This window comes from Ammodytes marinus (assembly GCF_949987685.1).
Source record: "Ammodytes marinus genome assembly, chromosome: 9".
Classification (NCBI taxonomy): Eukaryota; Metazoa; Chordata; class Actinopteri; order Uranoscopiformes; family Ammodytidae; genus Ammodytes; species Ammodytes marinus.
This window is the reverse complement of record NC_137213.1, coordinates 19,525,217-19,551,439: the sequence shown is the minus strand read 5'-3', so window position 1 is coordinate 19,551,439 and position 26,223 is coordinate 19,525,217. Positions and strand designations below refer to the sequence as shown.

General features: G+C 41.9%; 1 protein-coding gene across 1 annotated transcript in view; it reads left to right on the top strand.

Moving 5' to 3' along the window:
- Positions 1-1,415: 1,415 nt before the first annotated feature.
- Positions 1,416-26,223, top strand: part of LOC307255716 (dynein axonemal heavy chain 11-like) — a gene marked incomplete at both ends in the record, with an annotated part of 39,156 nt that continues 14,348 nt past the window's right edge. Inside the window, 56 exon segments of the mRNA XM_080034467.1 lie at positions 1,416-1,445; positions 1,760-1,950; positions 3,005-3,200; positions 3,872-3,971; positions 4,392-4,603; positions 5,983-6,216; positions 6,466-6,633; positions 7,131-7,247; positions 7,441-7,578; positions 7,978-8,102; positions 8,733-8,928; positions 9,708-9,812; positions 9,913-10,104; positions 10,437-10,637; positions 11,073-11,408; positions 11,547-11,624; positions 11,701-11,756; positions 11,938-12,058; positions 12,209-12,378; positions 12,552-12,774; positions 12,894-13,010; positions 13,216-13,302; positions 13,761-13,919; positions 14,041-14,124; positions 14,224-14,382; positions 14,828-14,950; positions 15,251-15,373; positions 15,746-15,970; positions 16,218-16,436; positions 16,720-16,884; positions 17,127-17,252; positions 17,350-17,457; positions 17,540-17,671; positions 17,761-17,921; positions 18,305-18,461; positions 18,569-18,715; positions 18,718-18,738; positions 18,825-18,961; positions 19,059-19,197; positions 19,988-20,080; positions 20,259-20,453; positions 20,768-20,845; positions 21,138-21,270; positions 21,619-21,746; positions 21,937-22,085; positions 22,194-22,344; positions 22,461-22,592; positions 22,715-22,888; positions 22,996-23,200; positions 23,599-23,764; positions 23,965-24,067; positions 24,339-24,476; positions 24,629-24,730; positions 25,068-25,229; positions 25,509-25,592; positions 26,019-26,128. Of these exon segments, the coding sequence (XP_079890593.1) occupies positions 1,416-1,445; positions 1,760-1,950; positions 3,005-3,200; positions 3,872-3,971; positions 4,392-4,603; positions 5,983-6,216; positions 6,466-6,633; positions 7,131-7,247; positions 7,441-7,578; positions 7,978-8,102; positions 8,733-8,928; positions 9,708-9,812; positions 9,913-10,104; positions 10,437-10,637; positions 11,073-11,408; positions 11,547-11,624; positions 11,701-11,756; positions 11,938-12,058; positions 12,209-12,378; positions 12,552-12,774; positions 12,894-13,010; positions 13,216-13,302; positions 13,761-13,919; positions 14,041-14,124; positions 14,224-14,382; positions 14,828-14,950; positions 15,251-15,373; positions 15,746-15,970; positions 16,218-16,436; positions 16,720-16,884; positions 17,127-17,252; positions 17,350-17,457; positions 17,540-17,671; positions 17,761-17,921; positions 18,305-18,461; positions 18,569-18,715; positions 18,718-18,738; positions 18,825-18,961; positions 19,059-19,197; positions 19,988-20,080; positions 20,259-20,453; positions 20,768-20,845; positions 21,138-21,270; positions 21,619-21,746; positions 21,937-22,085; positions 22,194-22,344; positions 22,461-22,592; positions 22,715-22,888; positions 22,996-23,200; positions 23,599-23,764; positions 23,965-24,067; positions 24,339-24,476; positions 24,629-24,730; positions 25,068-25,229; positions 25,509-25,592; positions 26,019-26,128 (8,081 nt within the window).

Genomic DNA, 26,223 nt, shown 5'->3' with positions numbered 1-26,223 from the left:
GGAAAGAGAAGAAACATAAGGTTGGGACAGAAGAAAGAAAGAAGAAAGATCACTTTCATGTTTGGGGTCATGTCAATTTATAGCTTTTGATCTCGACAAGAAATATTGAGGTGAGTTTCCACCTTGTATCTTTCTCTACATGATTCTCGCCAATCAAGTAGTTGTAGCCTTGACTTATTTCCTCTTCTTGCCAGCTGCATTCTTCATGGCGGAGGCCACCGGCATGAGCAGTAATAGTGGAGGTTTGGGCAGTGGCGCCGGCGTGCGCGTCCCCCAGGAGCCATCTCTCAAAGCTGGCGTGGTGTTGTCAGATGAAAGGGTGGACTTCCTCCGGGAGCAGGCTTTCTGTGTGCTGCGAGTGAAGACGGATAAGTGGAACCGCTTCATCGGAGCAGAGGAGAACCAGAAGGTTATACTGGATTTCCTGGACCATATCTGGACCAGCAGACTGCTGCTCTTTACTGGACCTGGAGGGACATTGCATGCAGGGGATGCTCAGGTAAGAAATACAGTACACACACACACAGGCATTAACTGAGTAGAGCATGTAAAAAGTTTGCATAAACTTTGCCACCAACTTTCATAAATGTATAATTTTCTTTTTCATCTTGCCATATCTACATTATAGCCTTGAAAAAGTATTTAATAGTGTATTTCATATTTTTTTCTGAATGCATTGTAATGTATGCTGAGGTTAAATACCTATTTCACCGGTGGGAATAAGAAGGTGTATTGAACTCTGAGATCCTATGTAGTATAAATGTGCAAACATTTTTGAAATCGGTACATCCTACCCTGAGAAAAGGCAGAAAGAGTGTTTTATGGTCTCACTGTCTAACCCTACATTTGACTAGTGTGATATCACACTTGTAAAAATGTAGGGTTAGGATTAACAGGACAGCTGGGCCAAGAGAAGAATGAGGAAATACTGAGGGAAGAAAAACCTCATTCATTATATTATAATAGTGATTTTATAATGATAGAACGCCGGTTCCATATAATATGGGTGAAGTATTCCTTTGAGATACTCTGGAACGATGATGTGCACTTGTGCAGTGACTGATGATGCGGCACATTTCACTGTCTGTCTGGGTGGCATAACAACCAAACTCGTAAAAAAAAAAAAAATTATATACAATAAACCGAGATGTAGGGATATAATATACGTAATGAACCAAATCTCCTGGGCTCGCTGTCTACACACTCAATCTAACATACACATCTTTTGAAATAAGTCATTACTTATTTCTACTGCTTTCAATGCTGTTGAAAGCATTCCTTCTGTTTTTGAATCTGAGAAGACGTCCCCGCCATGGAAAACCAAGCTGCTGTGTGTGCTAAAGAGAGGGGTGAAGAGGATCTCCCGCCAAAAATTCAGACACCAACTCCGGCTGGGAGAAGTGCCCGGATACCCCATGGAGCACCTACCCATTGTCATCTCTGAGGTGTGTGTGTGTGTGTGTGTGTGTGTGTGTGTGTGTGTGTGTGTGTGTGTGCGTGTGTGTGCTCATGTGTGTATGTGCGTGTACGTGCGTGTGCTCGTGTGTGTGTGTGTGTGTGTGTGTGCGTGTGCGTGTGTGTGCATGTGTGTGCGTGTGAGAGAGAGAAAAAAACATTCAAACTCATAATATGTGTATGTGATGATTTGGGTATGAAAATTTGGGGGTTTCCAATAAATTTCAACTTCCAACTTCAAGGATTAAGGGAGAATTCATATCATGGTGTGTGTCACACTTAAATGCTTGTGTGTGCACTTCAGGTGCTGGTGTGTGTGCTATCCAACGGTCTGAACCATGAGGACTGGCCGCGGGTGGTGTCTGATGACATCCATCGGCATCTGGAGAAGCTGAGGAGCCGGGTGGTGACGCTGAGAGGCCGCGCGGAGGGACGGACACTGCTGCCCCTTCCTCTGTGTGTGGAGAGGGCACGGCCTCAGGACATTGAACTCAGGTATGCGTGTGTGCCTAGCAAGCTAGCGACATTAGTGTATTTCAATGCCCACTTCTGGCACTGCAGGCTAAGTTGGAAAGCATTAAGCAATACTGTAATGGCGTGCATTCATTTTGTCAAGGAGCGGTAAAATAATAATGGACTCTTTTACCAGGTCTTCGATATAAGCAACCAAATAGGCTACCCCATGCTCGCCTTTATTCCTAGTTAAAACGTTTGGGGGAACGGAAACCGCAACAAGCCGTATGAGAGACTCACCTCACTGTGCCTGTGTAGCCCGGTGTAGCCTACTCTGTGCGCTGCAACAATAAAACATTCAAAACCCGTAGACCAACTGCACTGTTCAGTTAGAAGCCGGAAGTGACATCTGCTTGCAGCCACAAAATTTAAAAAAATAAATACAGTTTAATACAAATTACATAAAAATGGGAACTAAATAACTTAGCCCGCACAAATAGTTATATTATAGTTGAAAAATAATAATAAATATTCAAGACTCTTTGGGAGTGTGTCCATGTTCCCAGCCATGTGTGTGTGTGTGTGTGTGTGTGTGTGTGTGTGTGTCTGTGCGTGCGTGCGTGCGTGCGTGTGTGTGTGTGTGTGTGTGTGTGTCTGTGCGCGTGTGTGTGTGTGTTCATTTGTTAAACTTTCCATTTTGCAGAAGAGTGGATCTTTGTTTTGTCCCAGTTAGCCAGAGTATTTAGCCTAGAGAAACTTGGAAATATCTGTAGATAAGCCGCTATAAGTGTTGTCAGTTGACCTGTGGTGTTAATGTCGGCTAAACAAATCAAGTCCATATCTTGCTGCAACACAAGAGGGGTTGCGTATGCACATACAACTTGTCACGGTCATCTTATTACAGTACATGTTGGTTATGTCAAACCAAAAAAATAAATGAATTAATTGAATTTAAAAAACATGTAAAAGCTTACTGTGATGACATTACTAACTTACTAAATAATAATGTAGTCTAATATGTACTTTTCTCACTGCTTCCAAAGCCCATATTGCTGTTTTTCCCCAGAGTAATTGCCCCACATTTTGTCTCCCTCAGTCCCACTGGTTGGCCGCTGGACCGTGGCTTGTTATACTCTATAGAAACTCTGATAGTTCAGTGGTCTGGACAGATATGGAATGTCCTGAAGAAAGACTCTGGTATGGTGATGCTCAAAGGAGACCACCCAGGTCCCAACGCGGAGCTCCAGTTTTGGACCACTCAGAGGGAAAACCTGCTGGGCATCCAGTCACAAGTAAGATATTGGTGCTGTGGAAGTTTTGGGGGGTGGCTCATGGTGTGTAGTGGTTAGAGCGTCCCACTAAAGGTCCAGTCCTCATCGCAGCAGACCCAGTTCGAATGCATGGTCGGTTCTCTACATGTCCTTCCCTCTTTGCCCCATTTCAACTTTGTCTCTCCAAATTTCTCAAATAGAGCGGAAAAACGCAAAAAAATAAAATAAATAGCGAGATAATAAAATGTCAGCAGCCACAACTTTTTATAATGACAAAGTTTACTGATAAGATGCCTATAATATTGAATTTAAGTTGAAACTGTCATAGAGGTGATGATTCCGTTATATGATTTAATTTAAGGTAGTAGTATTATACTATTCTGCATTACACTGAGAGGTGTTTCTGACACTTTTATTTATGTACTTCAATTCGGAGTGAACAAAACACCTCTAACCACCTTTAATGTGCACAACATCGTCTCTGATTTTGACCCCAGGTTAAAAAGTAATAACATATAACTAAATATTATTATTATACTGACATTTTCCAAATTGTCAGTAAAAACCAAACCTTCAAAGAGTTACAATTAGAGGCAGAGGGGCTGTTTTGAATTGCAATAGATTGTACAGTACAGTAGACCAAATATTGTGGTCAGTGATTGTACATCCTACTATCATGTCCTTGTTTTCAGATCCAGGGCCCCAAAGTGGAGAACATCATGGAGATCCTGAGAAGAGTCAAGAGCAGTTACTACTCCTCCTTCAAGGAAGTCTGCCTCAAAGTTAATGAGGGTATATCAGAATGGCTTATCATTTATTGGGGCTAATTTATTCTTCATTCTATCATCTCACAGCCCAATGTCTCATTTAGTGATAAAACATGTTAAGCAGTCATTGTCTCTTACTCTTTATCCAGAGTCCACGGCTATTCTTACAACACAGTTTCTACATTCTTCAAATGCAGAGCTATGTCGTTTGGTTTTCTCTGTCCCACAGTACAACAAATACTTGGATTTAGCCTGATAATTTCTTGTGTATTTCATAAGTATACTGTAATGTAGCTTTGCATTGCCTCTTTTGTTTAAAAGGGGGAGGGCCCTTGAAAATCACATTGCCATTGTTGGTAGAAAATTGTCAATCTTCAATTATGATAAATTAACCACCTATTAGGATCATGTTATCCAATAGTACTTCTGTATGTGATTACCACAGCGGTGCTGGAAGCGGAGGACATAGATCTGTATCTGCGTCCACTGAGGAGAGTAATCAGCAGCTTAGAGGAGAGAAGTTTCCCACAGTTAGACACTCTACTGCCTCCTCTTTTCCACACACTCTGTCTCATCTGGAGCTGTTCCCGGTACTACTGCACTCCCCAACGCATGGTGGTCCTCTTGCAAGAGTTCTGCAACCTGATCATTGAAAAGGTGTTGTGATGCATTCAGGTGTATGGGTGAAAGAGAGGGAGATAGATTATGATAAATGAAGTTATTCAAACTAGGGCTGGTCGATATGGGCTAAAATCAATATCTCAATATTTTTCTACTATATCTCGATACACGATATATATCTCGATATATTTCAAATCTCCTCTAGAGCACATCCTAAATGCTCAATTTAATTTAATTTTTGCATAACATCACACCAGTAATATGATTTAAATAGTCCCTGCAAAAAACCCTATTGGAACAATTTTAAACTTGCACATGGCAAAGAGTTTGCACATTGTATTGATTATTCCACATCCTTCCACTCCCATACAATGGATCCAGCCTTATTTTATTTTTTTTTTCCATCTTCTGTTAATCTGTAAACTGAGAACAGTAATTATGACTCATTACAACCACTTACTAATTGTTTATCACCACTAACGCCCTGAAGATAGCAGCCACACTTTAAATGCAGAACAGGTTTTGCTCCATAATAGTAGTCTATGTTTTATTTTATAAAAAATACTCGCAAATGTAACCTACTTTACATAGACTTCTAGTTAATAAACGGTGTGCACCTCCCTTGACGCTGACATGGACCTATTATAAGAGGCTGCCCGTAATAAATGTGATGCCGTGGTTGTGTGACGTTGGACCAAAAACTCTCCGTGAAGTCGGAGTAATCCGCCCCCCCGGCACTTGTTCGCCTCCCTCTCATAAGGACCAGGCTCTGTACAGCGGCAGCTTATGCTGTCAAGCGCCCGCCTCCCCCGTTCTTTCGCCTGTGTAGCCACTAGCCTTCCTCTCTTAAGGACCAGGGCAGGCTGTGCTGTGTACAGTGGCCGCTAATGCTGTCATGTGCGCCCGCCTCCCCCGGTCGTTCGCCTGTGTAGCCTTCTTCTCATTTCATGGACCTACAAAAAAGGTCCATGCTATGAACGACGGGCACCATCGCCGTCATGTGCGCCCCCCTCCACCCGCTCGTTCGGCTGTCATAGGAGCACAAGAGCCCTCGTCTTTTTTTCTCCCCCTCTCGTTGTTTTCACACAAGTAAACACACACAGCGCGCACTGCAGACTACGTCACAGGTGCGCGCCCAGGAGACTCTGGTTGGGAGGGGGGAGTGAGTGAGTTGCCAATGCATGTGAGTCTGTGAGGCAGAGAGCCACAGGAAAGAGCGAGAGAAGCGAACACCAGCGAGTTTGCCGGTGGCGGCGGCGGCGGCGGCAAAAAAAAACACATTACGTGCCAATTTGTATTCGATGGTCGCGATAGGGTCATTTTATACATCTCGCGATACATCGCATATATTCGATATATCGCCCAGCCCTAACTCAAACAACTGATTTTCTTAACGATTGTGCGTCTGCATCCAGGCCTTCGCCTACCTTATCCCAGAAGAACTGTTTAAGATGGAGCTCGAGGAGGGGGTGGAGAGAGTCCACATAACCATTTCAGTCCTGAACACCTTCAAGCAATTGTTTCATACTCACCGCAAGCAGATCCCCAAATACTACAAACACACCCAGAGCATCAAGCTGTGGGACTTTCCGGCAACGCTTGTGTTCCAGCGTTCCGACTGCATCATGGAAAGGCTGCTAATGATTGAGGTGCATGGGTTGACAAGCATACAGTAGCTCTGTGTGTGTTTAGATTAGAAATGTGCAAATATGTCATTTTATTTTCAATTTATCTCAAATCATTGGCTGTATATTAATTTTTAATGTATATTTTTGATTTGTTTAAAGAATTGTTTTTATTTTTCATGTAAACTACTATTAAGTTATATTCTAGAAAATTATAATAACCTTTATCATATCATCCTGATCCATCAGTGGCCTTTCTCTTCTCATCTACAGGAACTTTTTGCAACAGCGCTGGACTTTCTCAAACTAGAGAAGGTTGAACTTGGTGGATCCAGAGGGAAAATTCTCAGTGAGATGGTCTTTAGCATGAGCGAGGAGTTCCATGATCGCTGGCGGGCCCTCAGGGAGAGCAAATATGACCCCCTGGACTATACCAACAATGTGAGGCCCACTGAGATGGTTGCTTTGTCTTTGATATCGCACTGCTATGAAATTCATTAGCCATAGAAGGGTTGTGATTCAGAGAATAGAAGGGGCACAGCCGAATAACAGCAATTAACAATTAGATGTTTTTGTTCTGCCCAGCAGTGCAGTAATTGACAAGCAAGCAAAGTAGTTGCTAAGCAAAACCCCAAAATCAGTGACGGCAGTCATTATTAGTCAGTGCATCAATATTTAATGTACTAGTTATTTTACAGCTATTTTACAGTTTGCATTGTGACTTCAATCAAAACTGGAACTCAATCAGAAATTAGTTTTCACAAGTGTGTGTTATTCCAGCCAATACTGATCAACTGAGCTAAGGAGAACTTCAAGTACTGCAATGAAAATGTCTGGAATAATAATTGCAGAGTAACATAATTGGATTCAAATCTTTTTAATCAGAAAAGGGACACGAAAGGGCCCTAATTTCCTTTCCAATGCGATCTTGTGTCCAGGACTTTGCTCGTCACTACAGGCGTTTTATGGAGCAGAACAGAGACTTTGACCAGAGGCTGGGAACTGTCCTCAATCTGGCCTTCCAGCACTCCAAAAACCTCAAGTCAACCTTTAAAGTACGTCTGTAATACCTTGACCCTCAACAACTCCATTACTGTATTAAGTGATACACTTCAAGGTCCGTCAGGGACAATATGATGCATCTTTTCGGTATCTGTAAATCAGTTGGATATTGATAAACACCATATTATCTTAATTAATGTCTCAAATGTACATTCTCCTAAAACTTTGTTGTTTTATCCCATTTAGTTGTTAAAGATTTTCAGCACCCTGCTTGAGAGACCCAGAATCCACCAGTTGTTCTCTCCTAACTACAATGTGTTGTTGGCCATGTTCAACCAGGAAATAGACCACTGTCAGTTTATACTTGATCAACACAGGAATGGGGTAAGAAAGGTTCAACAGAAGTAAATATTTACCACACAGTTACAACACAAAATTATGCTATAACTCTAAGAAATAGATTTGAATTCACACACTTGGCTAAGCGTGTACTACAAACATCTTGGAAACAGAATTAACTTTTTTTCTTTTTTTAAGATTTTTTTTGGGCATTTTTATGCTTTATTGATAGTGCAGAGAGACAGAGGTGAAATGGGGCAGAGAGGGGAGTGACATGCAGAGAGCGACCGCGGGCGGGAATCAAACCCGGGTCTGCTGCTGGGCCCGGCCCGGGCGGGGGCGCCCTACCAACTGAGCTAAGGGCGCCCCCCGAAAACAGAATTAACTTTAAGGAATTAATATGACTCAGTCATCAGCCAAATTAATTAAGCTTTTGTGTTTCAGCTGAGGTCAGGCTCCACTCTCATGGGAAAGAATATGCCGTCAGTGGCCGGCAACCTCAAATGGTCACAGGAGCTTCGGAATCGCATTCTCACCAACAGGAGCAGCCTCTGTCAACTGGCATTTATGTATGGAAGTTCTGCACTCAGCACACAGAGACATACTGTAGTTATATTATGTTACAACCATCATTCAGCAGATTTGTCGACTGTGACAGAAAATTCCGAAATTAAATCTTTACTGCTTATCTTTTTTTATTCCTCCCGTTCTTCTTCCTTGTCAAAAGCTGGTACCCAACATTGCAAAAATCAGCTACACCATTATCAGTTTAATTGGAAATGAATGTGTTGTTGTTGGTTAGTAATGACTAGTTTAATCTCAAGCCACAAGCCTCAAACAGAGTTGAGGGGTGAGCTACTGATGTCTGGTAAACCCCAATCTGGTAACCTTCACATCCCCAGATACCCTTTTAAAATGTTCTGCCACTCTATCAATAAGACTTTGCATAGCTGTAGATTTATACAACTTTATTCTCATTGGCAGTTGTACAACTCCTATACACATACTTTAGAGAACCATTTGAAGTAGAGCTGGCATCAGATTGTGGAAATGTTGTAATGTTGGTTATTTTGCAACACAATTCTATTATGCATACAGCAAGAATTTAGTTTACTTGTGAAGCATACACGATATGTATCTGTTTCATTATCTTCACTTTTTCGTTGGTTTTTCTCCTCCCTCCCTCTCTCCCTTCTTAGGCCTCTTGGGTGTGCTGAAGCCGACGATGTCCTCCAAAAGTGTGAGCATGTTCTGGAGGTTTTGGACCAGCGTGATGAGGAGCTGTTCTCAGACTGGACCGAGGGCCTGGAAGAAATCTGTCAAACACACCAGAAGGAGCCGCTGCTCACAGTGGACACCGACACAGGCCTGTTCCAGGTCAACTTCAGTCCTGCAGTAAGCACACAGAAGATGCAATCACTTATTTAACATGATAATGAAGAGTTGTAAAGTATTTTTCAATCTAATTGTGTCAAGCATATACAGTGTAAACAGCGACTGTACACCTGCAAACACATCAGACAAAGGATGGAACGAACAGTGAACTATTTATGTTAGACATTCAATTATGCAAATGACTCAATAATGAATTCTAATTGATTCAACAGAATGATTAAACAAAAAGTGTTACTTTCTGCTGCAACATATAATTGCATACTGTAACACAATATTGATTTAGCCTAGCCTGTACTAAATTCACATTAGCTTTTACATTTGCATAATTTTCTTTCTCTCAGCATCCAGTAGCTGGTGTTTCTCAAATGCCCAGAAGTAGCTACAATGTTTTGTTTTGAATAAACAGTGGAACAAATTTGCATTAGCAGCAATAACCACTGTATGCAAACAGACAATCACACAATATAATCAACACAAAATCAAATAAAAGGATGGAGTGCTGTCTGAAAACAGCGATGTAAAACGCAGGCAGCGTAATACAAGGATGAACAACTTATCTGATGTACTGTGCATGTGCACTTTGTTCCACTTTACTTGATTGGCCTTCGCATGTCTGCCACTCAACTATTCATATGTCTTTATGAGATCTCCACTTTAAGATGCTGCTTCTGCCTATTCAGATTTTTGGTTGTCAAGGTTAAACGAAAACAAAACAATGAACTACAAGTTTGGATTGACGTTTATTACATGTTCTCCTCTTCCTCTCTCGCTCTCCTCAGCTGACTTCAGTGCTCAGGGAGGTAAAGTATCTGGGCTTGTTGAAGAACCAAAACATCCCCAAAGCAGCTCTCCATCTCTACTCCAAACGGGAGAGACTCCACATGGTGGGTAACCAAAGTTTCCAGTGTTGCACTTAGACATAGTGTGAGTGATACAATTCAAATGATTAAAGTTTTGGTTTTAACACTGCGGTCTACCCTTTAGTACACACAGACGCTGACCTTGGTGACCCACTGGCACAACCAGCTCCACAGTACTATCCTGACTGTGGAGCTGGGATTGGTGAAAGATGAGATGGATGGCATGAAACGACAGCTGGCTCCGGCCCTCCACGACCTGACCTGGGCTCAGGACGACCAATGGAACTACATACAAAGCACACGAGACCTGGTCAAGGTACTGAAAATGACCTGTGTATATTCTAAGGTAATAGTTTGATGGCATTGTGACCAAAGAAAAGGTGCAAGGTTATGCAAGCGAGTGAGTATATTTCACTACTCAAGTTGAAACTATTTTTGCAGCATATTCATACTATCCTGCCAAGCTGTTGGCTGCCAACTACTACTGTATGAAGAACGCAATGAAACTTGGCATTCCCCTCATGTACTCCAGGCCGTTAATTTAGCAAAGCTCAATTATGGTGCACGCCTTAAACAAAAAACAACAGCTATTCACCAAAGGGAATGTCATTACTGTTTTTAATAGTAGATCTCTTTTACTATTGCCAGAGCATTTCTAGTCACGTACAAAAGAGTAAAGCTAATGTGGAGGCCATTCAGGCACTAATGGGGAAATTCAGCCACCGTGCCTTCATCACCAGAAAGAGCCGTGGTTCTACTCTTCTCATCTTCTCCGACATTGACGAGAGTGTAACCAAGCAACACACTCTCATCACCAGTACAGGGGAACAAATACACAAGCTGCTGCAGGTATGTTTGCTCACCTCAATCTCCATTCTTCATATCACAGTCACATATTTTTTCTGGAGAATGCTTATTGTCATAATCACTTTTTGTAAAAAAATAAATATAAAAAAAATACACTGAATACCTGTCTGTGCTATGTGTATGCTGAACAATCTGGTGTTCATACACACAGACTAGGTTCTGTAAACTGGATTGTAAACAAAATGGTATTTAAACAAAGGGAACCAACCGTAGCTAGCAACATGCCGTATACAGAGCCTTTAGGCTGTGTGTTAACACTGGATTTCTCTTCAGTGCACATACAGTACAGACAGGTACCGGATCATGAAGAGATATTAACTGCTTTCACAAGAAGTGATTTTGACAACAAGCATTTTCCAGAATCGCTGACACCACCTTTAACTCCCTCCAACACATCACCTTCCCACAATGCTCCAGGAGAACCAGTCCCTGCTCGGTGTGACAGACCTTGACTCTAGTGAATGGCAGGCCTACACGGACTATGTGGACCGCGTTGTCCTGACGGGCTTCTCCAGTGCAGTGCGCTGCTCCCTGCAGTACCTCATGGACAACACAGATGCAGCCCAGCGCATTGCACCGCTGTTTGAGGTCCGGTTGGTGCTCAACAGCAATGAGATGACCTTTGACCCCTCGTTGGACTTTGTCCACAGTGGTAACTTCTACGATATTGTGGATAAGATGGTGGCAAACATCGCTAGAATGGCTTCTTTCATTCCCAGAGTGGCAAAGTATAAACAGCTGGAAAACTACCAGGTGCTGAATATAGGCTCATAGACAATGTGCATGCATACACACACACACACACACACACACACACACACACCTATAAAGAAACATACGTGGACGTACACACACCTTTGTCATATGCTAAATTGTTTCTTCATCTTGCAGTGCGACATAAATGAAATGGCGGATTTGTCAGAGATGTGCCTTGTAATCCGCTCGCGAGCACGTGCAGCTATTGCTAAAGTAAGTTGTTTGTTTATTGTCCACACATGGATGCTCATTATGGCTGCAGCCTCACAATAATTGTGTTGACTTTCAGGTCAGAGAATATCAGGGATCGTTCTCCAGCTACCGTTACCTCTGGACTGATGACAGGTCAGGAGTGAATGGCTTAGTGTCATTATTAAACCCTTATGTTTTATCTTTATTACCTGAAAACACACAGGTTCTTTGTGATGATTAACATCACATACATTTTTTTTAAATGACTTGAGTTAAATTGAAAAGGATATAGAATTGAAAAAGTATATACTGTATATTCCCTCATCTTTCACAGGTCTGAATTCATGAGGCAGTTTCTGCTATATGGCCATGTACTAAGTACAGAGGAAGCCGAGCTGTATGCAGACTATGAACTGAAAAAGAACCCACCCACCCTGGACAACTTCAAAGAGCAGGTGTGCTTTACATCGTTTGAACAGCCTTTAACCTACATTGACTCAAACATCATTTAGTGTATGTATACCGCTGGTCAGTGCAACCGTAACCTCTTCTCACTCCCTCTTTGTTTAATTTCTTAGAATCACTGTATAATTTCCTATTTCTAGATCAACCTGTTCGAGTCTCTGTATGTGCGAGTGAGCAAGATGGAGGAGAGGAAGGTGTTTTGCGGCTGGCTGCAGCTAGACGTCAGACCCTTCAAGCACACACTGATGAATGTCATCAAGAGATGGAGCTGGATGTTCAAGGAGCACCTGCTCAACCACGTGAACCAGAGGTAAGTCACATGCATGCACTACCAACAACAAGCGCAAACACTTGTTTTTTCTCAATTTTCAGCTGTTCACGTACAGCGATGTATAGGAGATTGTAATAGAGATTCTTTATATTTCAATATCATCACTGCCATTCTGAAATCTTACACCATTCTCCTTCCTCTTTATCCTGCAGCGTGAGAGAATTGTCCTCTTTTGTCCAGGACACGGCCCACGGACTCTCTGGCAAGGTGTCAGATGGCGACTATGCAGGCCTGGTGGACATCATGGGACACCTTATGGCCATAAGAGACAGACAGATTAGCAACGAACAGCACTTCAAACCCCTCAAGTCCACCTCTGAGCTCCTCAAGACCTATGGACAGCAGCTACCTGAAAGCGTCTACACACAGCTGGAAGTGTGTAGAACAACACACAAATATACATATATGTAGTGATGGCAGCTATGTACATATGATATGTATGATTTGTACATATCATTATATTTAATTCTTTACTTTATTACCATGAAACACAGGAGCTGCCGGAGAAGTGGAAGAGTCTCAAGAAAGTTGCTTTCACGGTTAAACATGAAGTGGCACCACTGCAATCAAATGAGGTTTCAGTTATCCGCAGGAAATGTGTCCGGTTTGAGGTGAGGCTGTGTGTGGGCTGTGTGTGAGCAGGGTAGAAGGACAGTGTTGCAACCCCTTACAAAGAGCTCAATGTCTGATCTGACATACAAACCTTCTCACTTTCATTCTTGCATTATATATGACACACCCCCCAGTGTGCAGTTATAGAGGAACTGTTCCAAGTATCCTGAGTGTGCATTTTAGTTTTTCTTTTTCAAATTTCAGGTCAAGCAGTATGAGTTCAGAGAACAGTTTCGTACCGAAACAATCTTTAAAATCAATGTTGAGGAGCCATATAAACTACTTAATAAGGTGAGCACTAGAATACATACTTTACTGACTGTTACAAAATAAGAGTTTTAAAGTGATCATCTGAAGTAGTACGGAGGAATATTAAGGCTACGTGAGAGGAAAAAAATAGAGGGTACTTTTTTTTTCATTATGCGCTTTCAAAGACGCAATGTCGGGAATAAATTGGAAATACAATTTTGTGAATAGATCGAAATACAATGTTGAAAATAAACTCAACACTTTGAGACAAAGCTGGAAAGATGTTGACATCTGACATGTTGCCTCGAACTTCTGGCATTAATAACTCATAAGCAAAACGTTATTTAAACACAAACGATGCATCTTTGCTAGAACCTAATTTCTCTCCTGTGGCCCTAATACTCTTGTGTAGAGGTAGTACCTTACAGTGTGTGATTTAATAGAATCTAACCAACAATGTGATTTTAAGCCACAGTATTTCAAAATGTCTCCGTCTCAAGTGTAATCGATCAGTAGCGGTGATGGAGGCAGAAATGAAGAAGCTGCAGGACACAGCTGATCTGTTTGAGGTCAGTTTCCCCGACTACAAGCAACTGCGCCAGTGTCGCTCTGACATCATACTGGTCAAAGCCGTGTGGGACATGGTCATCTTTGTGAAGGTACATATCAAACCATAAATAAACGAACAACACAAGGAAGAAGGGCCTGATCAGTGAGGCTGTGGTAAAGTGAATGACAGAATCACAGATCAAATGCTTCCATCCTCCTCTCTATGTCCAGACCAGTATAGAGGATTGGACCAAGACTCCATGGAAGGAGATCAACGTTGAACAGATGGATATGGAGCTCAGACGATTTGCCAAAGTATGACAAGCTTCCCACAAACAAACATAATAGTCATTCATTTTTGCCAGAGTTGAGGGCAAAAAAAGCAAAATGTTCTTGTGTTTTTGCCCGTTAAAGGAGATGAAGATGCTGGATAAGGAGGTGCGGGTCTGGGACGTCTACATGGGTCTGGAGTCGACTGTGAAGAACCTGCTGACCTCTCTCAGAGCCGTCAACGAGCTGCAGAACTCCGCTGTCAGAGAAAGACACTGGCAACAGCTTATGAACACCACTGGGGTATGAGATGTTTCGTGCTACTGCTACACAACGTCTTATAGGCTCTTGTACGCTAATCTTGAATCTTGATGTATTTTCTTTGTTTTTACTATTTCTTAAATGCAATTTCCAATGTCTAATCTTGATGTATCTTGTGACCCCGTAAAGCACTTTGAATGGCCTTGTGTTTGAATTGTGCTATATAAATAAACTTACTTTGCCTTATACCATCTGATTAAATTATATTTCATCACTGTGTGTGTTCTGCACTGTATACAATACTTGCCACTCTATTGAGTTTAGTTGTTCTCTTCTTCAATCATTTTGTGCTCTACCTTCATTCAGTTATAATGTTGACTCATGAGCAGGCGTGTAATGGCCAGCACAGTTCAGTGAACCCAATTATCCTGATCTGAAATCTGATCACTCTCATGGCATGTGTCCTTTTATTCCTTTTGGTCCTCAGGTCAGGTTTGTGATGGGAGAAGGCACCACCCTGGGGGACCTTTTGGAATTACAGCTTCACCGTGTGGAGGATGAGGTCAAAAATATTGTGGACAAGGCCGTGAAAGAAATGGCCATAGAGAAAGTAAGATGTGATGGTATATTTTCTTGTATAGCAATTCAGTTGTAATGGTCAATACTTTTTTAAGTACTGTCTTCACAAAACAGAACAGATCCTATTCGAGTCTGTCACATAACCTATTACCAGTTCGAACTCAGCCTGATAAGGATGATGGATGCATGATTTAAAAATGTTGAATCTCAAAAACTAAACCTGAACCTGGAAATAAATACCTTTCCCAAATCCTTTTCAGTATAAATTAAAACTTCTGTCATATTCTAAAAAGAAGACTGCAGATAACATTCCTACATTTACCCATGGCAGGTTTTGGCAGAGATAACCCGGACGTGGAGTGTTATGTCATTGTCATATGAGACTCATACCAGCACGGGAACCCCTCTGCTCAAAGCAGATGAGAATCTGATAGAAACATTAGAGGACAACCAGGTGAGCGCAATCACTGTGCTGATACACCCAAGTATGTGATACCAAGTTTGAATTCAGTAGTGGCAGAATCCTGTCCAGTACAAAACATCATGCTCACAGTGAGTCAGTGGAGTCAGCAATTCTGAAGAACTCATTTTGCCAAATGTTCTTTTTGTCAAAGTAAGTGAACATGACATCACAATCCGCTACCTGTTCGCACAGTGTGTACATTTATTTTGACAACAAGCATTCTCCAGAATAACTGACTGAAATATGACTTTTGGTGCTGCTTTTCCACTTTCTGCAGTGCTTTTAGTCAATATGATGGAAGAACATTGAAAGTGCAATTTATCTTAATATACTATACGTTAGATAATTTAATTTTTTCTTCAGGTTCAGCTGCAGAACATCCTGATGAGTAAGTACGTGGAGTATTTCCAGGCCGAGGTGAGCGGATGGCAGAGGAAGCTGATGGTGGCTGACCTGGTCATCTCCTCCTGGATGTCTGTGCAGAGGACCTGGGCCCACCTCAACAGCATCTTCACCAACAGCCACGACATCCGCTGCCAGCTGGCCAACGACGCAGAGCGCTTCCAGGGAATTCACGCCGACTTCCAGGTGACTCAAAAAAAGGCACAAGAGCGCTAGCCTTGCATGCATCCATCTCATCATATTATTATGTTGCTGTTTCCCTATAAAAACTACTCAATCCGAGCCTGTACAGCCCTTTGTTCGACTGATGTGGTTTTAAATGCGATAAATAATAAGTAATTATTATAATAAATAATTATACATAAATGTTGGCGTATTGATTTGTCTTGACTTTTTTTTTCTATCTGATCCTCCTCCTTCTTCTCCCACCCAGAACTTGATGACTGAGGTGGTGCAGAACAGTAATGTGGTAGAGGTGACCAACCAACATGGCTTCCTAGAGAAACTGGAGACCTTGCAGCAGCGGCTGTCTGTGTGCGAGAAAGCCCTGGCCGAGTACCTAGAGACTAAGAGACTCACATTCCCCAGATTTTACTTTGTGTCTGCCTCAGACCTGCTGGAGATTGTCTCCAAGGGAACACAGCCCAAGCAGGTGACAGATTACAATTGAATGAGGCGGGAACATTGTGGTTATTATCCGATCAATATCTGTTTTAGCCTAATGGCGAGATTCATTTGAATCAAGATAAGAATAACAGAAAACTTTGAAATTTGACATTTATTCTTGATTTTTTTTAAAAGCCATTAAAGAGATGACCTTTTCAAAATAGAAATGCAACTCTGTGTGTGTGTGTGTGTGTGTGTGTGTGTGTGTGTGTGTGTGTGTGTGTGTGTGTGTGTGTGTGTGTGTGTGTGTGTGTGTGTATTTTTTCCAGGTGACCAGACACTTGCTGAAGCTGTTTGACAACATAGCAGATCTTCGCTTCAAGGACTCGGACAGAGGTGGAGGAAAGGAGGAAGGGGAAGCGGTTGCTATAGGGATGTACAGCCGAGAGGGAGAGTACTTTCCATTCTCCGAGCCATGTGTATGTGAAGGACAGGTATATTCAAAATTCCAATTTGATTTCTACGTCTCCAAACACAAACACAGTTCCACTAAGTTGATGCTCTATTTGTGTATCACATCACTACAGTATAGCTTTAACACATAATATTTTCAGTGTTGGTTTATTATATGCACAGTATGTATAGAAATGTGTGCTTTATAGTTTCTACGTGTAATAATTTTAATGCCTTTTCCAAAATACTGTATAATGTGGAATTTTGTATCATCTTGCTTCAGGCAGAGTGTTGGTTGAGTTCCTTGGAGGGCACCATGCGCTGCACCGTCCGGAAGGAGATCCAGGAGGCGGTTGCTGCCTATGAGGACAAACCTCGAGACCAGTGGCTGTTTGACTATCCTGCACAGGTCTGATAATGTACACAGTTGTGAAAATGAACCACCTTATCATCATTAAAACACAACTTATCTGTCATATGCCTCTCTGCATTCTTCCCATCTATAGGTCGGATTGACTGGTAGTCAGGTGTGGTGGGCCACAGATGTGGGCATTGCCTTTGAGAGGGTAGAGGAGGGATTTGAGACGGCCCTCAAAGACTACAACAGGAAACAGGTAGTGCTATAAATACAGTTAGATATTGTACGGGTGGTGTTGTTATAATTTAGTGACGATTGCTTAATTTTCTTCTTTTTAGATCACACAGCTGAACTCACTGATCCACATGCTGCTTGGAGATTTGACTCCTGGGGAACGACAGAAAATCATGACTGTCTGCACTATCGACGTGCACGCTCGAGATGTGGTCGCCAATCTCATAAGTCAGAAGGTAATGCTAGCGACAAATGCTATAACTTACAGTATATTCATACAAACAGAAAGACCCCTCCTGTTGACGTCAGTGTATGTGTCTCTTAGGTGACCACAGGCCAGGCCTTCGCATGGCTGTCCCAGCTCCGCCATCGCTGGGACGACGCAACCAGACACTGTTACGTTAACATCTGCGACGCCCAGTTCCAGTTCAGCTACGAATACCTGGGGAACACCAACCGACTTGTCATCACTCCTCTCACAGACAGGTACGCATACTTTAGCTATTTGCTACACTGAAACACTTGAACATTGATTGTTCACATAATTAAAGATGTGTACTTTAAAGAGAAAGGTAGCATTTGACCAGCAGACTCCCTTTTCTCACCAGCACAATCAAGGTGCACAGAATAACATTACACCTGAGTGCTCCAGTCGAGCAGTGTGATAGTTGAAAGTAGGCAGCTCCCATGCAAAAAGCTATAAATGCGAGTTTAAAGAAGGAAACAAGTGTAATTTCCCCATCTTCTCCCGTACTTAAATAATGGCAGGAAAACTCGAACACAATTTTTTTTTACAAATATACAGGTGCATTGAATCCGAACTGGTATTTATTTTTTCTTTATATATCTCAACCCTGTACGTTTGTTAGGTGTTACATCACCCTGACCCAGTCCCTCCATCTGACTATGAGCGGTGCCCCCTCAGGCCCAGCTGGCACCGGTAAGACAGAGACTACCAAAGACCTTGGGCGCTCCCTGGGCATCATGGTGTATGTGTTCAACTGCTCAGAACAGATGGACTACAAGGTAGCACAGACTGTACAGATGTTTTTTTCTGTTGCGTCATTTCATATTGTCATTTATTTTCCTTCCACACCTTGCACTTACCCAATCTGTCCCCATCACTTATTTAGTCCATAGGTAACATTTATAAGGGTCTGGCTCAGACGGGGGTGTGGGGATGCTTTGACGAGTTCAACAGGATCTCAGTGGAAGTGCTGTCTGTGGTCGCTGTACAGGTTAAGACTATACAGGATGCAGTACGCAACAAGAAGCAAAGGTAGATGTAGAAATAATGACTTGCGTTTTAAACTGTCCAAATATTTATTATTTTGTGTGTTTGTAAATCCAGTCTTATATTTCTTTATAGACCTATCCAGTCATCTGTAGTTGGTCCTATGTGTATGTAGGTTTCATTTCCTTGGAGAAGACATTGAGCTGAGGCCATCAGTGGGGATTTTCATCACTTTGAACCCAGGTTATGCTGGCAGAGCTGAACTCCCGGAGAACCTCAAAGCTCTATTCAGGTCTGAAAATAAATGGGGGTAAACAATATGTTTTAAGTGCTAGAGTTAGCAACAAGTAAAAGAAGATACATTAATAACTTGTTTGCTATCGCCTCAGGCCCTGTGCAATGGTGATCCCAGACTTTGAGCTGATCTGTGAGATCATGTTAGTGGCAGAAGGCTTCATAGATGCTCGACTGCTGGCTCGCAAGTTCATCAGCCTCTACACTCTATGTAAGGAGCTACTGTCCAAACAGGTACACTTAACCACCGGCTACTAGTTTACATAAGATATCTTCTGTACATGTAATTCTGTAATTCTTTTGAATAATTATATCATCATGAATCAAAAGAAAAATATTTTGAGGAACCTGGAACCAAACGTAAGACTAGAATATGTTTGCAAACAAAACTGTGTGCCTATTGTGCTGTAAACAACAACAGTGAAACTTTTCAAGAAGCTTTCTCACTTCAATGAGTGTTCCAGGGTTCCAATTTTCCCTTGAGTAAAGTGTGTTTATTCAGTTGTGAGAATATACCTTAGAGATGGTTCACTTATCTGACAAACAAAATGACATAGGGCACCTGTAAAGGGATGAAAGGCAAGTTCTGTTATGCCAGAACAAGCTATCTTGCCAACAGACAGGGGAAATGAAATGCTGTACATATTTAGTAATGCAACACCTATAAAGACTGGACTGACATTTGGAACTCTATTTGAAAGGAAGCTAAAAAAGAAATTTCCAAGCAGGTTGTACTGCATTGAAATGTGGTTTGCTCATGAACTGCTGGCCTTGTGACTGGCTCACAAATACATTGTTGATCAGCTCACCCCACTTATTCCACATTACCAGGAACTCCTAAACGGATTTTCATCTTTCTCGAGTGTAATAGTTTCTCATTGTGCTTGTACTACAAAAATATTTTTGGCCTGCTTTCACAGTTCCTCAATGGTATGTGCAGACAAAAACGCTCTAATGAGAAATGTATCATATTATAGTCCTTGTTTTCATGACTTTGATATTTATTTCCTTTTTATTTATTGAGGATCATTATGATTGGGGTTTAAGGGCCATCAAATCCGTCCTGGTTGTGGCTGGATCTCTGAAGAGAGAGGACCGGAGCAGACCTGAGGAACAGGTACTCATCAATTCACTGGCGCATCCTGTCATTCACACTTGAAGCACCTTGTATCTAGTGGACATGGGGCATAACTACTGAGCGCAGTCATATGGCCTTTGTACCATAGTTTCCACAAACCTGAGTTTATATAAAACGCTTTGGCACTAAAACATCCAAACTGTCCTTTCCTGCCTAGGTGCTGATGCGGGCACTGAGGGACTTCAACCTGCCGAAGATAGTGACTAGTGACGTGCCCATATTCCTAGGACTGATCAGCGACCTGTTTCCTCAGTTGGACGTGCCAAGGAAGAGAGACCCTGAGCTGGAAAGCGCTGTTCGCCAGTCAGTCAATGAACTGCGCCTGCAGCCTGAGGAGAACTTCATACTAAAGGTGCCTCATTTTGAAATGAATGTCCGAATGCAAGCGCCCTTCTTCTCTGTGAAAAGCTAAAATCTCTCAGTCATATTGCAGTCATGGTACCAAGGGGCTTCACCTCAATATTTACAGCAATCTACAGTATATTTGAAAACTGCAGTTCTGAATGGTATGTTTCGACTCAGCAGGATGCAGAATAATTACCGTAGCCTAATTGGTTTGGAAACATGTATATACTAGGTCTGTGATTTGTGAAAAATAACTGTCAAATTGTAAATAATAGCATTTGATATGATGAGAAATGCAGTGGAACCTTTGTGTGTCTACAGGTGACCCAGCTGGAGGAGCTGCTGGCTGTCAGACACTCTGTGTTTGTAGTAGGCGGACCAGGAACTGGAAAGAGTCAGGTGAACTTCTTTACAACTGCTTTATCCGTTAAAAACACATACAAAACACTATTTGTCTTTTTTCATTTCTAATCCACTTTTTATACAGGTGGCTTGTAACACTTTTCACAATACCCAAACACTTACATTTTCAAGTCGTTTTACTAGATTTTCAATTTATTAAAATGAAGAAGGTGCATCAAACATCTTGTATGTGTGGACTCATCCATCAAGAACAACAATGATTTGCTTTTGTTAAAAAGATAGGGTGAACAGGGTGTCAAACTGTATATTAATTTATTTTTTTCATCAGATCCTGAAGACTCTCCACAGAACCTATGCAAACATGAAGATGAAGCCCATATGGAATGATATCAACCCTAAAGCTGTGACTACAGACGAGTTGTTTGGATACCTGCACCCTGCTACCAGAGAGTGGAAAGATGGTGAGGGGCTTGGAGATTATAAACGGAATTAAATAAGATGTAAATGATGATCAAGGGAAACGTGTTCTCTACATTTTTGGGTCGCTCTCAAGCAGCAGTTATTTCGGTGCCAAGGCCATAAATTGTTCCCAAGCCTCCTCTCAGACTAAATCAAATTTTGCTAAAGTACCTTCTGTCTGGTGGCTACTGTTTGAAAGGTTTCGATATGGAATCATTTGACCATGATTTCATTAAATGAGTTTAGCTTTAGTACAACATTAAACAAAAGTGTGAACATGTATTGCCCTATCGAAGCTCCGGTTCCCCCAACAATACTGTTGATAGGTCCCTGTATGTTTTACCTTTTAGGTTTGTTCTCCTTTACAATGAGAGAGCTGACCTCAGTTGGCCATGATGGACCTAAATGGATTGTTCTGGATGGGGATATTGACCCTATGTGGATTGAGTCCCTTAACACAGTTATGGATGACAACAAGGTCAGAGTGTGTCTTTGTTGCTTTGCTGGTAGATTTTTTTTCCCTTAATTTGAGGGTTTCATGTTCTCATTCAATTTTCATCAACTGACCCAAACCCCAAACAAATACCACCTAATAAGAAGTGTGTGTCTGCTGTTGAAAATTTAACAAATGCTTGAGCTCCAAGAAAAGGCAACCTTTTTCTGTCCAGGTTCTGACTCTTGCCAGCAATGAGAGGATCAGCCTGTCCTCTTCCATGCGTCTTCTCTTTGAGATCTCTCATCTGAAGGCTGCTACTCCAGCTACTGTGTCCAGGGCAGGAATACTCTATGTCAACCCACAGGACCTTGGCTGGAGCTCGTACGACACACACAAGCACACAAATACACATGGCAAATCATTAGTCAAAATATTTGTCTATTCCTACTCTTCTCCAAAATTGTATATTTGTCTCTATTCTATTCCCAGGTATGTGACAAGTTGGATTGACACCCGACAGGCCCAATCGGAGCGTGCCAATCTCACCATTCTGTTTGATAAGTATGTGCCGTACTGCTTGGAACAAGTCCGCTGCAACCTGAAAACTATCACTCCCATACCGGAGAGCAGCATGGTGCAGGTGAGAATGCTTAACATGCTCATTAAGTCTTTTAACTATCAGATAAAGAGTCCCTAATCAATGTGTCACATTCATTGTTCAATCATATGTTACATCCATGTGCTTTGGCCAATCAGACGCTGTGTTCATTGTTGGACTGCCTGCTGACGGAGGACAACACTCCTGCTGACTCTCCCAGAGAACTCTACGAGATCTACTTTGTCTTCGCCTGTGTCTGGGCCTTTGGAGGGGCCCTCTTCCAGGATCATGTGTGTGCTGACTAAATGTTTGCTTGAAAGGATAGCTCCTTTTTTTATTGCATAATTTCACATTCATCAGATCATTATATCACATAATTGTATTCTATTTTCCCCCCCGAATACCGGCCCAGCTGAATGACTACCGTGCTGAATTCAGCCGCTGGTGGTCCAAAGAGATGAGAGCAGTGAAGTTCCCTTCCCAGGGCACCGTCTTTGACTATTTCATCGACTCCGAGACTAAAAAGTTTACTCCCTGGAGCGAGAAGATGCTGCCATTTGAGCTAGAGCCGGATGTACCACTACAGGTGTGTGTACTAAAGATGTGTGTGGTTGTGGTTTATGTATGTATTCATTACTGGCTACATTTTGGAAAATTCCCTTTCAGTGAGGTCATGGGTTTTCTGTTTTTCAGACTGTGTTGGTCCACACTCCAGAATCCATTTGTCTGACCTACTTCATGGATCTGCTGCTCCAGAGAGGCAAACCCATCATGTTAGTGGGCAACGCCGGGGTGGGCAAGACCATCCTGGTGTCTGATAAAGTGGCCAAGCTGAAGGAAGACTACATGGTGGCTAAAGTCCCCTTCAACTACTACACCACATCAGCCATGCTGCAGCGTAAGAATCACAGGAATGAGAACAAATATTTGGAGAGGGAGGGAGGTGGCGGCAGGGTTGTTAATTACTAAAAATAGATACAGATAATTCACTCTTTCATGGCACAGCAGGGTTTTTTCGAGGTATAGCAGTGTAAAGATCACACATAACCGATAGGATACAATACATTTGGTGTTTTGATAATAACCTGAATGATAATAACTCTAAATCTGCGTGTTTACATAATATTTATTATAATACAAGCATTTACTGAAATGAACTCTTGTGTTTCTAGTTCTTCCTTCTTGGTTGCATGCATGGAAAAACACTTCTTTCATTCAGACACCAGCTGTGTTAAATGATTAATTTGCTGTGAGCGCAGTTCTTTTCAACGGTGTTACGCAATATATGGACCTCAGGTGTCCTGGAGAAGCCCTTGGAGAAGAAAGCCGGTCGTAAATTTGCCCCTCCTACCGCCAAGAGACTCATATACTTCATAGACGACCTCAACATGCCTGAGGTGGACGTTTATGGGACCGTCCAGCCGCACACACTCATACGCCAGCATCTCGACTACAGCCACTGGTATGACATAAAAACAATACCCAAACCACACATAAATCTAAGTGTGCAATGCAGTTACACACCCACGCATATGTATGTAAACACATGTACATGTGTTTACATACATATGCGTGGGTGTGTAACTGCACTGCACAGTGAATACAGGGTATACTGAATTAAATTATTAGATTTTATCTAAAAAGATTAAAAAACCTTTATAGGTACGACAGACAACGACTGGTTCTGAAGGAAATACATAACTGCCAGTATATCACCTGTATGAATCCAACGGCTGGAAGCTTCTCTATCAACCCCAGACTACAGGTATAGGCATACACACACATACTTTCTACTTACTATTGCTTTATTTAATTAGCTCATTAAGCATTTTCATTACAGCAGGTTTTAGAAATGATCAAGGTGCAAATTAAATCAAAGGATTTAATCTGCCATAAAAGCAAAAGCAATTATATGTTCATGGAAAATAATAAATAAGCCAAAATTGAATGTCCTAGAAAATGTTGTAACAGATGATATCATGAAATGATCTACAAATATGGGAAGTCATTTTATCGTCTGTCTCTACTCCTTTCAGAGGCATTTCTCAGTGTTTGCAGTACATTTCCCCAATGCCGACGGATTAGCCACCATCTTCTCCAGCATCCTGTCGGCTCACTTCCTTCAGAGAGGGTTCAGCTACGGGGTCTCCCGCTCAGTCGGAACCCTCATACAGGTACCAAACGCAGCATTTGTCTACATTTAAAAGCCTACATTTGGGCCATCAATTTATCCGCCACTGGTTATAATAATGCCCATCTGTTTGTCTGTGCCAATGTTTAGCCAACCATTTCTACATGCATCCATCTTTGTGTTCTGCTCATCCAGGCTGCTATCTGTCTGCATCAAAAAATCAGCCAGAACTTCCTGCCCACAGCGATACGCTTCCACTACATCTTCAACCTGCGAGACCTCTCCAACATTTTCCAGGTAACGCACAAACACGCAGTCAGTCTGATAAAAAAAAAATAATTGTGTTTAATGATTGCTGTCTCCTCGCTGTGTCACTTGGACAAATGCCGTTGAAGTATTCACACTTAGCAGCGGTGTGGCTCCATTAGCTATAGTTTCCCGTGGAATACTAAGTGGATGCTGAATGACTAAATACCCCATTTCAACTGTCAAGCCACATATATCTTTCTGTCTGGCAGAGAAATGCCTGTTTTATGAGGATGGAGATGTATCAAATAAATTACAATTTTGATGTCAGGTATGTTTGTGTATAACCGAATCCCATGATTATTTATTCTGTGTATCTCGTGTGCAGGGTATTCTGTTTGCTCTACCAGAGTGTGTCCGTTACCCCATGGACCTGGTTCACCTCTGGCTGCATGAGAGCTCCAGGGTCTACTCCGACAAACTGATGGAAGAAAAAGATGTGGAACTCTTCAACAAAATCCTGCTTGACACTGGCAAAAGATATTTTGAGGTAAAAAAATAGCCATAACGTCTTTATCTTGAAATGTTTTAAAAATTAATAATATTAGGCGATTAGGCAGATGCCTTTTTTCTTACAAATCTACACGGCTACCCTTTGTGGTAGATTTAAGAATGTAGGGAAATTGTAGAGCTTCTCATACAGTATGTCATACTGATTAATTGAAAATAATTGGTCTATTTCTAGCCACAAATGGGACATTTAGTTATGGCATGTTCATTATTTTCTTTCTTTTTTCTTTTTTTTTTGCCTTTGGCCATTTCCCTGCAGGGAATCGATGAGTCCATTTTTATCCACCAGCCTCTGGTGTACTGTCACTTTGCCCAGGGTGTGGGAGAGCCTCGCTACCACCAGGTTGGACACATTAATATACACACAAGCTTGTTAGAGCTATTCTGATCCGGGGCTCAATGTGGCTGCTTTTAAAGCATCAATTTATCCATTAATACCTGCGGTAATAAAATGGGTGAGTTTAATTGTTTTTGACTTTAATCAATTTAGTTTGTGGATTGTCTGTGGCTCACATATTCAAATACCCTATGGCACAAACTCTGCTGTCACGTCTAATCTGTCAGACAATGAATGAGGATGCGCTGCACTGTCATTAGCAAACTAATTACCTCTCTTTTCTATATGGGTAATTGAAAGTTAATGAATTTAAGTCTTGATTAGGGCTTTAATTGCATTATATATATTGGGTAACTTACAACAAAGTTACTTGGGCACTTATTTACACTTAGGAACACTAAGTGTGTTTTGTTTTTTCCCCTGTCCTGTCAGGCTTCAGACTGGGAGAAACTCCAGAAGACGCTGGCTGACGCTCTGGAGCATTACAATGAGCTCAACGCTGTCATGGACCTGGTACTGTTTGAAGAAGCTATCCAGCATGTGTAAGGCTCAAACACAGAGACACATGCAAACAGATTACAGTCAAAACGTATTCCATCTGCTAATATCCTCGCAAGGGAGGATTTACACAGATGAG